Here is a 15,823-nt window from a genome sequence, read left to right on the forward strand (position 1 = left end):
GAACTAAACTCTGTCTGCATGGAGTTAGCGGTGGATAATTATTTTGTTAAATTTGTACAAAATATTAATTTTTAATTTTATTTGATTTATTTAAAAAAAAGTGTTTTTTTAATTGATTTTATTAATTTTTTTAATTTTCTATCAACAACAAAAAAAAACGGATATTTTTGACATTTTTTAAAGTGAAATTAAAAATAAAATTGTAATTAATTTAACTTGATTGAGAATTTTTTCTTTTGAAATTTTAAATCAAGATTTTTTTTTCGGTGGTAAAAATTAAATAATTATATCAGTTTGCAGATTACATAAAAAATGACAAGTCGTTAAAGTTACCTACTAAATTTTGTGAAAAAATGAAAAAAGTGAGAAATGGATAACAAATTGAACGGAAAATTTAACAAAAGTTCCAGATAATTTTTAAGAAATAATCTACTCTTAAGAAAAGCATGAAATTTTGGATTACATTTCTGTGAAAACATTTTCATCTTCCTCAACATTTTGGAATTACAAATTTTTTGGATTAAAACTTATCATGGTAATTTAATTTAAGCAATACAATTAAATTATGTAACAGCCAACAATTATTTTTTAAGCTATCAAAAGGTGTACATAATTCGTCCTTAATATTTTATTATGCGGATTAGATCATTTCCTGGTTATAGTTACACAATACTTGCGTAACGGTGATGAATGATGACGTACAGGGTGGTCTTATATAAGAAGAACGAAATCATACATAGCCATTTATTAGACTCTTTGATATTTTTCTGCGAGGATTTCTAAAGTTTAATAAGGTCAAAATGGTCAATGGTAGCCTGGGTTGAGAAAGTTATATGGATCAAAGGTCGATTTCTATTATTTCAAAATCGAAGAAAACTGTTGTTTTCTTAAAACTAAATTAAACTTGTCCTAAATTGACTTTTATATCTAAAAATTTTAGTTTTACAATAATTATACTCATCTGAAGATTGAAGTAAGAAGAAAATAATAGGAGAAAGGTTTTAATTGACCAAATTTTATTAAAAAAGCTTTGGAAAGGGGAGCAATAATAAAAAATTAAGACGTGATTTTTAAACAAAAATTTGTATTTCTAGAAATTTACCAAGTATCTTTTTTTTAATTTACTTTAATTTTGCATTTTTAATTTATTTCCTACTTTTTTTATTGTTTTATTTTTCTTTTGTTCTTTTTTTCTCAAGTATATGTATGTTTGTAAAAAAATTTACTGAATTTTGTTTAAAAAAAAATTAAGTTATGTAGGTACTTTGAGTTTAAAAATTGTTCTTTTATGAAATAAATATCTACCCAAAAGCTCTGAAAAATACATATAGGTAGATACATAAACCAAAAGCTGCCTAAAGCTTTTTTCAAAAAAGACCAAGGGTCTGTAGTTTTAGAAAAACCATATTATGTGACGGTGATTATGATATCCTTCGCGTAAAAGTCAATTAAGTTAAAAATAAAAATAAATCAAATTAAACTGTAATACATTTTTGTGGTGAAATATTTGAGGAGTGATAAAGGGGATAAAATCACTTTTCACTTTTTCCAAACTAAAGCCTAACTACATTCACGACTTTTTGCAAAAGGACATTCGTATAAAAATATTTCTTTTTCCCTAGCACAAATTTTGTGTGTAGTCAATTTGTTTTTAAACAAAAAACTAATTTTTCCGCTCAATTTTTTTTATTTTCCATTCGGAAAAACTAATTTTGTTTGAAATTTTTAACTTTTGTACTTTTTGATCATTGTAATGCAAATTATTTACCTAGCTCAAGCTAAACGAAAATAACAAATTTACCCCCGAAATCGGGCTCCTTAAATCGGTGAAATCTAAAAATCGTAAGAAAAAATTACAACTGTGCTTTTATTTTTTCGGTTTTCTGAAAATTGACAAAAAGTGTTTTTAACCCCTTTTAAAAAATCACTCCTCATTTGTAATTTTTTAAATAAGTACGGTTTATTTTGTATAACTAAACGTTTATTCAAAAAAATAGAAAATAAACTTGGCCCACTGATCCACTCTCATAATTACGAGGTATATTGATTAATTTGTTAAAAGAGAAACAAATGTTTACTACCCGTACGTACTATTGTTTAATATATTAACTTACTCTTAAAGTAAGTTTATCTCTGCGCATGATTAACTTCTTCATCCCAAAAAAATGAAAGAAAGTTCATATAGCGGTGTTGGTGTGGTGAAAAGCTTTCGAAATGAAATAAGTTGTATAAGTATATCTGAATATTATTTTCTTCTCAAAAAACTCAACGTCATTCATCAATGGTTTAAATAATATCGATTTCAAATATATTCTACAAATTTTATAATTTTTTTTTAATCATGAAAAAGTTATAGTTTTCTTCTTAAATCAAAATTATTCTTTTTTAAATTTTATTAATTTTAAATCAATCAAAGTTAATCCTAAACCAAATTTTATTAATTTATATTAATTTTAAATGAGAGATTAATTGGAATTTAATTAGTTAAAACAGAATTTAAATTAATTTTTTGAGCTATAATACGGTACGAAAAAATAAACTCTTAAATTTTTTCAGTCTAGCATCATTTTCATAAGCCTGGGGTCGAATTACAGCACACGATTACGATCATACGTTAACGTTTTGAATATTTTTCTCTCTATTTATTTAGTAGAAAAAGATAGGGACACATAGTAAACAAACGATAACGAACGTATGCCATAATTCGACCCCTGCTTTCAAAAATATTTCGAACATCATTTTAGGATTAAAAATGTTGGAAAACATTCTCAAAATAGTAAATGATTAAAAACAAAATGGATTTTATTAATAACTTAGTTATATTTGATCACGCCTTGAGTGTTTCGAGAATAGGAACATTCTTTTCTATCTGAGACCTTAAAAAGCTTGAAAATTATTATTTTTTAAATTTATTTAATTAAAGAGCTTTTTCAGTCAAGTGGTCAAAAACATTTTTAAAAACCTTTTTTTTCGAAACAATAGCATTTAAAATAAAAGCGGAAGTAAATAATTCAGTGAATTTATGGAATTATGTATGGTTAACCAGTTAACTTAGCAGTTTATTCACCTGTCCCAATTTTTGAAACATCTTTAAATTGAAGTTAAAACAGCGTTTAAAAAAAATTAAATTTTTATCAGACTTCAATTTAAGTTTCAGTTTATCACACCAATTTTCAACAGTGAGAAAGCCTGATGTTAAAGCACTTGCCTAAGTGACCCAACAGCTATAGGATCGATCCTCAGTGACGGAGAAAAATAGACCACATTAAATAGAACAAAAACAATAAGATTTCTCTATGGTTTTCATCCAAGAAGGAAACCTTATTAAAACAATCGGGGTTTCCTTATTGTTTTAAAATCTGCAGTTGTAGGGTTTTGCAAAGAAAAAAAAAAGTTTTGAGGTGGTCATATTTTTCTCTGTGTGTCCATTTTTTTCTTTTTATTTAAATTGAAACTTCTTCTCAAAGTTGAAAGAACTTTATTTTCAGGGTGTATTCAAATCCACTTTATACCAACGTTGTTCTACTTTTATTTTAAAATGATCGTCTTCAGCGTAGTCAGCATCTTTGAGACCGTCTAACCGGCCCGGGTAGCCGGTTTTTCTTCATACGTTTTCAATTTAATCGTGTGAAGGCGCCCATCAGAACATGCAACCGGATATCCGGGCCGTTTACCCGGTTCCCGGCTATGTGTGAAATGGGCCTAAGCATTTGCTATGAACAAATTAACAAACTAATTACTAAACATTTATTTAATTAAAAAATTATATCTATAACTATTTTATTACTTGGCTGACCTCGGTTTTGAACGTTTAATGAATTTTAAGTTAATTTTTCAGCGATTTTTTAGTATTTTTTCATTTTTTTGTGATTTGTTTTGTACTCTCAAGAAATATAGTATACATAATTTGTGTAATTTCTTTCTATGCTGCTCCAAGCCTGCTATTTGCTTAAAAAATACACTTTTGAACTTTAAATTTTAAAATATGTAATAGGTCCGTTCCACACTCAATTTGAAACTGCCGAATTTAGTAATATTTGGTTATTTTTGGTCAGAGTCGTCTGTTCCCAACTTCAAAAATTGTGTAGAAGAGAGCACCCACGAGAGGGTGAAAAATTTCCCCACCCTGACAAATTTAACCCAAAGAATTTCTTCCGGCAGAAATATGAGTTCTGTCAAATGAAAAGTTAACGTATGTCAAACAAATAAATAAACAAGAAAACAAATCAAATTGTAGTGATTTTTAAATTGAATCGCGTTTAAGTGTTTTTTGCATTAAAAAAGTGTTAATGTTTACCGAATTAAGCATAAAATATTGTTTTTGAATTTTGATTCTGAAATACATAAGTCTAATATAATTAAAAACAAAAAAATAATTAAAAAGAATAAGTTTGGCTGACATCCAAATTTGTAGCTTTTTCAACTCTACAAACTTTGTTTTTACATCATCAACAGGTTTTTTGTTTTTCAAAATTCCGTTGAAATAAGTTAGCGGATAGGAAAATTATAATTTTTGGATGACTAAATGATATTTTGTGGCTTCCATCATTTATTTTCTATTTTAATCTGAAGAAGCACTTCCGGTCTGCTGTGCCAATACCAATGCACGCAAAAGTTTACAAAATTCCTTTCTTAAATTTAATTTTGTCAGTAATTGTAGCTTTTCAAAACAAAAGCTTCGATACAAACTCTAATTTTGTAGTTTAAAGCCTGTTTCCACTAGAGCCAAAATGAGATAATTCGGAAATGAGGTCACTTTCAAATTTTCAAATTCAATTTTTTTTACTATCCTAGAATTTGACAATCGAAATGAGATAATTTCCGTAATTATGTCATTTGGGCTCTAGTGAAAACAGGCTATAAGTCTTTTTTTGCATACTTAGGGTTTTTGTTTGAAAAAAAAATTATTAAGCTTGCATCAAAATCGAAAAAAAATGTTTTTTGCATATTTCGTTTTGCATGTCTACAATTTCTACAAAAGAAAAAAAATTTTTAATTAAATTTTTTTGAAAATTTTGGCCGTTACATATAAGGTCTTATTTTAGCGGAATCTTGAATAACAAGAAAATTGTTCAAGCAACAAAATCAAGGTTTAAGCGTTTTATCTAAGTCTATGTTATTTCAAATTTTTGCAAAACACTTTTTTAAACAAAACTTTGAATATTTTAAAAGTATTTACATAAACTACAAAATTCGGGTTTGCAGCAAAAATTTTGTTTTCAAAAGCGACAGTTACTGTTAAAAGACAAAATTTATAATTTGAGTTATTCATTCCAAATTTGAGCAACAATTTAGCATTTAATTAGCTACAATTTCGGACATAAAAAATGATATTTTTCCTGTTTTCGTCCGCTAGCTTCAGTCATATTATAGCGGAATTTTAACAACAAAGAACTATAAAAACAAAATTTGTGGAATTCAAAAGCATTTAGGGCGATTTTATTCACTTTTGTTCAACTTCCCGATAAATTCAACAGCGGAGTTGATTCCAAATAATGAGTTGGATGCCAATTTAAAATTTACTTTTTTTATTATTTTAATTTTAAAACTCTAGGTTGAAATTCAAAAGTTTGCCTATATATATTTTCATATTTTCAAAATGTATGACAGTTAAAAATTTATTATTAAAAACATTGCGATATTGACTTGTGAATAAAATTTGTTTATAAAAATGACTGAAAATAACAAAAAAAAAAAACCAAAAAAGCCAAAAATTGTGTGCACAGAAGAAGATTGAAGAAGTGAAAAATGTATTGGAATACCAAAACATAATAGAAAATAAGAAAACTGATGGTGCAACTAATCGAGATAAGGACAAGGCTTTTGAAAAAATAGCAATCGCAAGACAAAAAAAATAATGAAAATAACCCCGAATATGTTTGATTTGAGTTGTATCATGGTAGTTATGAGTTTAAAACCGGACTGGAAGAATAAATTATAAACTAAGATTTCGATTTAACATAAGGATAAATTGTACGAAAAAAGTAATGAAAGGATCATACAAAAATAAGTTTTTACATCATGCCACACCCCATGAAAGAGCAACGGCTAGTGTAATTAATTTGTGAGAATGGAAAGGACCCGCAAAAGACGGTACCTACCCCTGCAAAAAAAAACTTTATTTTAGATGGTGGAAACTGGGAATCGAACCCTGACCCCTGGCGCCATAGTCCCACGTACTATCCATTGCTCCGCGGGGTACTTCAATGTAAAGGTTCAATTTGGGGAATCGAAAAATTCGCGCGAATTTAATAATAATAATTAATTATAATTATAATAAAAGATTAAAAGAGTGAGACAGTTATAAACAATTGGTCATATCTCATTCATTAATGAACCGATTTGAAAAATTCAAAGATTTTATTGTCAGTTATCAGTTATAATATTAACTCATTTTGTTTAAAATGACACTTACCGATTTTGAGATAGTTCCTTTTGTTTATAAAATTTCATCCCCAAAAATATATACATAAAAATACTACCATATTGCATTGATCTTAAAATCTATAATCAAAGCGGGTATAAAGTTTAAGCTGAGTAGGGGTATAGTTTTTTTCAAATTAACTCGAAAAATATGGGTCATATAGAAAAATTTATTAAGGTAAAAGTTATAGAAAATAAAATTTTCTACAAGTTATACCTGTATAATTTTTGTCAAAAATCAAAAATGGCCGAGTTATGTACTAAAACGTGTTTTACCTATAATCCAAGATGGTGGCTTTGGCTCAAGGTTGATTTTGCCGAAAAACTGGTTTTAAAATCTCAGTGATCCCCTCTATCGTCTTGTGAAAAAAATTGCACAATCTAATTTTTTCCATTTGAAATGTTTAATTCCACTGGGCTATAAATGGATGGACCAATTCTCTTCAAACTTGGTATGTAGCAGTTTTTGGAGATTTTGCAAATGATTCTATGGAATTAATTTTTTTAACCTCATCTAACGATACCTGTGGTGCACCAATCCTAGAAAAGTATAATTTTCTCAAAGACTCTTTTAACGATTAAAAAGAAATAAAATTAAGTGTGGGTTTTTGGACAAGGCCTATCTTTTAACAAAAAAAAGTTTTTTTTCGAAAGTCGTTATTTACGGTACCTGTCATAGAACGGTTTTTTTAAAGCCTAATTTTCTCTCAAACGACTATTAAATATCATCAACATTTTTTACGCAAAAGGATTTATATAGTCTTAGTATAAATAAAAAATAAAACTTGCAAGAAATGCATTTTTGGATTTTTGAAAAAATGTAGATTTTTTTTGGAATTTGGCTTTATTTTATTTGGCGTTATTTTAAGTCACCTAAGAGATCGGGAATTTTATTTCGCCAACGCTGCAAAAAAGACTGGTGGTGGTCCTCCAAAAAAGGAACTACCCCCGTTAAGTGAACTGATGCAGAAACTAGCTCTACTTTTGACGCCTTCCACCTTGGGTTATGCTGCAACGATCGGTGACAGTGATCTTGCAATAGCCAACCCATCAGCCCTTAATTACGTAAGCCAGGAACTGGCTCTCGTGGTCCCATAGAAATTGTTAACGTTGACAAAATAAGTGTGGATGATGGGCGTGAGACATACATTTTGGTCGATGAGGATGAAAATACTCAAGATTTGAATGATTTGGAACACAAAGTTAAGTATAGTGTTGAAACTGGCAAATGAGTTTGATGAAGAAAAAACAACATCAATTTTGTCAGTCGAAGGTTATTTGTTGACAGTACTTGGGATAGCTCGAACCCTGCCAAATTGAGGAAACCTATGAACCCATTGTTGAATGCTAACCGTCGACGCAAAACCAATTTGGGTATAAAAAGCAATACTCCAATATGGTGCGAAGAAAAAGAGGAGCATCTAGTTAAAAAAAAAAAATAAATTACAGATTGAGATTTTGGATGCCGAAAGAGAGCGGTATATGTAAGTTTGAACGCGACAGAGCAGAACTGGAACGAGCTGCTTTTGATCTTGAAGGAGCTGAAATTGAAAGAGATCGTTCAGCAATTATACTACTTAAGCGGACAATCTGAGCAACACGCCGAAAAGAAATTGTATGGTGTGGTTTTATTATTTTAAAAACTTTTCCCGGTATTGCAGTTTTCAAAAAAGTATAAAAGTTTCCAAAGTTGAAGTTAGATAACAAAAATTACAATTTGAATTCAAGATAATTATTTTTACCGACTTCCATGGATCAAAACTGCGTTTTATGGTTTTTCTCATAGTTTCTATAGCCAAAACTGAACTAAATTGAAATGGGACCAAACTGCAGGCACCAGATTTCCAATACAAAAAGAATTGTCAAAATTGGTTCACTCAGTCCAAAGTTATGAGGTAAAAAACATAAAAAAAAAAAAAAAATAAATACAGACGAATTGAATACCTCCTCCTTTCTGGAAGTCGAGTCGGTAAAAACAGGGTTTTTCAGTTTCTTTAATATTATCTTGTGAATACCAAATGAGGAAATTTTGAAATAATTGCTTGTGCTGAATTGCGCTCTAAAAGTGAACATTTTCAAACTAACACATTTTTTGATAGTTTTTCAGGCTGAAAAAATTAATAGTTCAGTCAATGAGGAGTCAAATGCAGGAGATCCGAAAAAAATTGTGACGTCAGCTAAATTTGGATCCTGACTATAAATCTCAGTTTGCGTATTGTTTGGTCTTGTGGGGCGTCTGCCATTTTGAAAAACGCATTAGTCTCAATATTTCGAGAACGGCTGGTCGGACAGAAAATTTGCAAAGAGTTTTTAGATCGTAAATATAATTATCTTTCTTTCTCTTGTACATCATTTTTCTCTAGGAGTTATACTTTCAGAGTATTTCGTTTGTTTTTTCGAATTCAAAACTCTTCAAGAATAAAGCCGATATAGCTGCTTTAAAAAGCTTATATCTTGACTTCTATTTGTCGCATCGCCGAGATTGAGGTATTCATTCAGTCTTAGGGGAAAAGACAGAGCATCAGTCGTTATATTCAGAATATGAATTTGTGCTAATTTAGATTGCTCACATGTCACGTCAATAAATTGAAAAATTCGCCTTGTTTAGCCCTCCGATATAATGCCGCGATTTACAGCTGCCAGAATTTTTATTTCGTTATTAGAAGGCATAAGGCTACAAAACTGCATACTCATATTTTGGTTATAATACCACTTCCATAATTTCCTGTGGGCTCTCTATAAACAATATAGAATTGTTAATTTTTATAAAAAAAGAAAATTTATGTATGAACAAAAAAAAGTCATGAAATTCGTCCACAAAAGTTTGCGTACAATAAACAAGATTGTTTTCTTCATAAGAACAAATTTATAATACACTAGTTATGTTTATAACACATTTTTTATCGAAGAAAATGGGCCCCAAAGTCAAAAATTATAAAAAATAAGTAATTCCATTTAAAAACTTATATCTGAGCAATTAAAACAGATATTAACATATCTTAAATGTAGGTACAAAGAATAACATTTCTTCTAAAAATCAAGACATTAACTAAGTTTTTATCATAAGTATTAACGGAGTTATTAACATTAACATGAGTAAAGGCAGAGAGTTACTGTAGAACAATTTTTTCTTAGAATATACCCAAGAAACATCCCTCAAAATCTTCTTATCTCATTACGGGACACCCTGTATTTTATTTCGCAGTTTATACGTATTGAAGGATATAGTAGCGCATTTATCCAAAACAATTTACAAAATGTTCAGCTTTATTTTTAAACCAATAAAATTATAATCACTTTATCTCATATAAACACTTTTTTCCCATTCCAGGAAACACACATCATTTAACCCCAGAAGAAAACGAAAAACAAATCCCCAAATAAAAATGGATTTCAGTTAAACAACCAACAATCATCATAAACTGCAAATCCTTATAAATTGCTGAAAGGTGGTGCTATTTAAGAGCATTTAATCGGTAAAAAGGTGTTTATATCAACCCGACAACGGCGAATACGAGAAGAGTATTAAAGCCTGGGCAAAGCTGTCATATTTACAAAAACGAGATTGCAAAAAGGACCCCATGCCGCCAAAAGCCTGTGCATTATCCCCTCTTAAAACGTTATCATCGAAAAGCACTGCAAACAAAATTGTACACCATCAGTAATCAGTGGAAAAAAACCAACCCCCCTTAGAAATAGCAACATCTCAGAATTTCGGTGAGGAGGAAAACACCGACATCATCGTCATCCTCCAAGTCCAGTATCACTTTCATCGTAATTTGTAACTTCCATAGATAGACACGCCAGCTTATCGGCAACAAAATGAAGGGATTACAAACATTCAAAGAGAAGGCATCCGGAGTTTTCGGAGGGTAAGTCTCTGACTGAAGCAAGCATATCAAATCATATAACCGCATTATTGTGAATGAAAATTTAATTTAACGGCCGACTGACTGGCAACTGGCGCGCATCCTTTTTCTCGCTCCTTCACAGTCTCAACAAATTCGTTATGATTTATCGACTTTTTGTTTTAAGGCTTATATGGTAGCAAACATACAACTAAAAAAAAAAAATTATGAAATTTCTGGACGTCTTCTTCGTTGGTCTGGAATAGGTTTTTGAAAATTGCAAAAGTCATTTACCCTGAACGAAAAACTCTCACAAATAATAGAAGATATCGATCTAATAGATTGAAACACTCTTTCTACAAAAAGAGGAAGAGTCCTTTTTTCTTCCTGCATTTTTTCATTGTGAGTAACGCACATCGTCATATCTTTGTCAGAAGCGTCTTTAATGAGCTCTTGCTTGAAGAATTTTCATTGCTTTATGCTCGTCCTTTTTTATTTACTCTCAACTCCTTGATAATTGTGATTGAAGTAGGGGAAAAATGTATATTCCACAGGCAAATGTGTAGGACATAGCACTCGATGTGGTTCGGTTTCAGGAATTTATTTGTCATCTTCAAGATGCTATGCACGTTCAAAGGACGTGCCAATAGTGTGTGATAGACTGAAGTCGATAGATATGAAAAAAAAAGAGTGTGTGTACACATGTACACTCGACTGAAGTTATACTTCTCATTCAGTATACATATATAAATGAATTTCATTTGATATTTTTAATTTCTATTATTAAATTAATTAATCCACACATCGTTTTTTTACATTTTTATCAAGTGAACAATAAATTAATTCTTTCATCCTCCTTGCGTCCATGTAGTTTTTAATTTAATCTGTGAAATTTACTCATGTTGTGCGGTTCAGAACGTACTATATATGGTTAACGAAAGTAAATGATTGCGCATAAAATGTGCGATATGGTAATTTTATGAGAATTGTGTGTGCTTCAGCACTAGTAGTAGCAATATGGAACTTGCAGGGTTGCTACAAAGCTCAAAAGTGAGCTGAGCTCAGCTCGCAGCTCAGCTCAAATTTTGAGCTAGCTGACTTTTGAGCTATGTACCAAAGCTCAGCTCATTTGAGCTGAGCTGAAAGTGAGCTGAGCTGATGGTTGAGCTGAGCTGTTGGGTGAGCTAAAGTAAAGTGAGCTGAGCTGAGCTGTGATGGGTGAGAGGATACATTGATTTTTATTTGGAAAGTATAATGAAATATGAAGATATTTTAAACTTTTATAAAACACCATAGCTCAAGATGTTTGGTTCTAGTTATTAATGGAATTATTTTAACACATGGATATTTTTATAAATAAAACAATATATAATAATAATTTTTCGTGATCTTTCTCTTGGTTTTTTTAACCCTAGAAAGATAATCATAATATACGTCTCAGAGACGTATGATTCTAAAAAAGATTTTTGGTCTTATGTTAACCCTTTTTGTCATATTTATTTAACTCATTACTTAGATTATTTTAAAGAAGTGATATAATAAATCAAATCAATTTAACAAAAACCCAGAAATTTGAATTGAATTAGATAAAACAGTTCTTTACACGCCATACGTCTTACAGACGTAGATTATCTTTCTAGGGTTAATAGTAAATATATTTCTATTTTTTTAGTAAAATATTTCTTTTTTAATTATAAAAAAAAATCAGGTACAATCCGGTTTTACGACTTTTTTCAAAATTCCGAGAAAATCGCGTTTGAAAGTTGGGGTAAATTTTTTTTTCGAAAAATCCCCGAATCTTTAAACGCTCCTGGAAGCTAAACCACTTTAGAGCAATTTTTGGGAGTGATGCTAAATGATAGCTTGTGTCATGGGCCTACGCTTTGCACATTATCAGATTTTTAAAAAATCGCCTTCCATGTTAAACCACCACATCATGCCTTTTTTTTCAGAATCGTGCCTATTTTTTTTTTTACTTTTAAGTTCTCCCGGTTTGAGAGCGCGTGGACCTACAGGGATGGAAGTTGTACCCAAATGTAGGTTAGAGTCCCCGCTACCTTTTGGCATCAAAAATTTTATTTTCATTTTCTTCAAAATTCCGCGATATAGGCGTTGAAACGCTTTGATCTAGAGACAGGGGAGTGGTGCCATATGAAAGCTTATATTCTCAGCTACCCGATAGTGGTATAATCCGGTTTTTCGATTTTTTTCAAAATTCCGAGAAAATCGCGTTTGAAAGTTGGGGCAAATTTTTTTTTTCGAAAAATCCCCCAATCTTTGAACGCTCCTGGAAGCTAAACCGCTTGAGAGCAATTTTTGGGAGTGATGCCAAATGATAGCTTGTGTCATGGGCCTACGCTTTGCACATTGTCAGATTTTTAAAAAATCGCCTTCCATGTTAAACCGCCACATCATGCCTATTTTTTCAGAATCGTGCCTATTTTTTTTTTTTACTTTTAAGTTCTCCCGGTTTGAGAACGCGTGGACCTACAGGGATGGAAGTTGTACCCAAATGTAGGTTAGAGTCCCCGCTACCTTTTGGCATCAAAAATTTTATTTTCATTTTCTTCAAAATTCCGCGATATAGGCGTTGAAACGCTTTGATCTAGAGACAGGGGAGTGGTGCCATATGAAAGCTTATATTCTCAGCTACCCGATAGTGGTATAATCCGGTTTTTCGATTTTTTTCAAAATTCCGAGAAAATCGTGTTTGAAAGTTGGGGTAAAATTTTTTTTTTCGAAAAATCCCCGAATCTTTGAACGCTCCTGGAAGCTAAACCGCTTGAGAGCAATTTTTGGGAGTGATGCCAAATGATAGCTTGTGTCATGGGCCTACGCTTTGCACATTGTCAGATTTTTAAAAAATCATATTCCATGTTAAACCGCCACATCATACCTATTTTTTCAGAATCGTGCCTATTTTTTTTTTTTACTTTTAAGTTCTCCCGGTTTGAGAGCGCTTGGACCTACAGGGATGGGAATTGCACCCAAATGTAGGTTAAAGTCCCCGCTACCTTTTGGTATCAAAAAATTTTATTTTCATTTTCTTCAAAATTCCGCGATATAGGCGTTGGAACGCTTTGATCTAGAGACAGGGGAGTGGTGCCATATGAAAGCTTATATTCTCAGCTAGCCGATAGTGGTATAATCCGGTTTTTCGATTTTTTCAAAATTCCGAGAAAATCGCGTTTGAAAGTTGGGGTAAAATTTTTTTTCGAAAAATCCCCGAATCTTTGAATGCTCCTGGAAACTAAACCGCTTGAGAGCAATTTTTGGGAGTGATACCCAATGATAGCTTGTGTCATGGGCCTACGCTTTGCACATTCTCAGATTTTTAAAAAATCATCTTCCATGTTAAACCGCCACATCATACCTATTTTTTCAGAATCGGGCTTAACTTTTTTTTACCTTTAAGTTCACCCGGTTTGAGAACGCGTGCACCTACAGGGATGGGAGTTGTACCCAAATGTAGGTTAGAGTCCTCGCTACCTTTTGGCATCAAAAATTTTTTTTAAATTTTTTTCAAAATTCCGAGATATAGGCGTTGGAAGTTGGGGCGATCACTTTCAGCTCAGCTCACTTTCAGCTCAGCTCAAATGAGCTAAGCTATGGTACCTAGCTAAAATTTGAGCTGAGCTGTGAGCTGAGCTGAAATGTGAGCTTTTTGCAACCCTGGCAACTTGCCACATGGAAATTACCACATGCAACTTGCCACACGCAACTTGCCACACGCAACTTGCCACATGCAACTTGCCACACGCAACTTGCCACATACAACTTGCCACATGCAACTTGCCACATACGACTTGCCACATGCAACTTGCCACATGAAACATGTAACTTGCAACGTGTTGTGTGTTTTATGTTTGCCATACTGCGGCGTACTGCATTTTTAAATACTAAAGTACTACCTACTCTAAAGGTGAAACGACAGCCCTGCTACCCAGGGTGATCGCGTCATAATCCCTTTGACATTCTTGTCAAAAAGTAAATTTTCATACCCACCCTCCCATAAGAAGTATAACTTCAAAAAGCTTTCCTTTAAATACTCAAAGTATTCAAGATGCAGTCAGTTCAGGAGATAGTCACAACTTTCACTTAATTCAAGATATAATAAAGTTGCGTTAAGGAAGCTTCAATGAACTTTCTTTCTCGTTTGGAATGCATCAAGGACTTAATTTATGTAAACGAGAATAATGGGAATAGAATTTTCTTTTTTCTTAAGAATGGAAGAGAGACGACCTTGGAGCACATAAAGTATTTATAAAGGTAGATCAGGAGAATATCAAGAATTCCAATAATGACTTGTGCCTATTTTATCGGTATTTAAGTTTTTCTTTGTTTTTTTTTTTTTTTAAATATTTTCACTTGTAATTTGGTATTGGTCAACTTATTTTGTATTGTGCATTTTTAATACAATGAAACTTTCCTCTGTGGTTGGAAATTTATCGCTGATACATTTATCAACTATGTACCGACTTTTCCCAGAGGAAATTATACTATTTCCCAATCACCACTTTTATTCAAGGTTTTCCGATATGAACTGTGCTGGCACTATTTGCATTTCGGGGAAGTGACTTAATGAAAAATCATCTAAAAATTTGGAAATCGTCTGTAATTTTAGAGCAGAAAAATGAAACAGACTCTTCGACTTCTAGCTTTATTACCATTTCTATGACGAGAGAATTATTATTAGAAGATAAGAATTTAGAGAATTAAGATTGGTAAGCTTTGATTGGAGAGTTCGAACTTTGCTCTTATTCCAAATTTTACTTCTGCTCTGACAAACAGACGGCAGATTAGTTTGTGGTTGTCTTTATTAAATTTTTAAAACGTTCTTTAGTTTTGTGAGAACCAGCAAAGATAGAACAGTATGGCTTCAGGTGAAAGTATTTCGCCCAGTGATCAAACACTTGACAATAATAATTGCGAGACTGAGTAGGTTTGTTTAATGTTTTCGTTGACAGTTTCAATTTAGTTTATGCTGATCTTAACGGTGTATTGTCCACATTTCCAAAATTATCACTAACAATAAAATCACATGCAAAAGTTTTAATATGTATCTAGAACATTGTTCAAAAATAAAATGTGAATACTTTTTTAAAAGATCTGGTCTATTGTTACAAAAAAAAAAATTGTATTCTTAATTTATTGAAGCACGACGACGTCTATCAGTTAATTTGATACCGAGTCAAGTCTAGGTCAAATAAACAAATTTAGGTCCAATTTATTCACTCTCCATTATATTTAAAGTCTCCATTAAAAATTATAAATCTGTCAAATCGCATACAAATTTTAAAATTTCCCTTTTTTAATGGCGACTTTAAATTTAATGGAGTGTGAATAAATTGGACCTTAGTGTGATACTATGGAAAGGGAAACCGACGAAGTTACGAATACCAGAGTTACGGGCGACAGGGTTACGAGCGTCAAAGTTACGCGAAACCGAAGTTACGAAAAACTAGAGTTACGAATTCTAATGTTATGTTAAGCTATGACATGTGATTTTTGGGTTGGCATCAATTGCGAGGAACGATATGGAATTAGGGAAA

General features: G+C 31.5%; 1 protein-coding gene across 1 annotated transcript in view; it reads left to right on the top strand.

The window, feature by feature from the left end:
- The first annotated feature begins 354 nt into the window (after positions 1–354).
- LOC129907205 (vesicular glutamate transporter 1) overlaps positions 355–15,823 on the top strand; it is a 51,919-nt gene continuing 36,450 nt past the window's right edge. Inside the window, exons 1-2 of the mRNA XM_055983339.1 lie at positions 355–535; positions 9,755–10,295. Coding sequence (XP_055839314.1) covers positions 10,246–10,295 — 50 coding nt within the window. The 5' untranslated portion in view covers positions 355–535; positions 9,755–10,245. The remainder of the gene's footprint in view (positions 536–9,754; positions 10,296–15,823) is intronic.

Source organism: Episyrphus balteatus, chromosome 1 (genome assembly GCF_945859705.1).
Source record: "Episyrphus balteatus chromosome 1, idEpiBalt1.1, whole genome shotgun sequence".
Taxonomy (NCBI): domain Eukaryota; kingdom Metazoa; phylum Arthropoda; class Insecta; order Diptera; family Syrphidae; genus Episyrphus; species Episyrphus balteatus.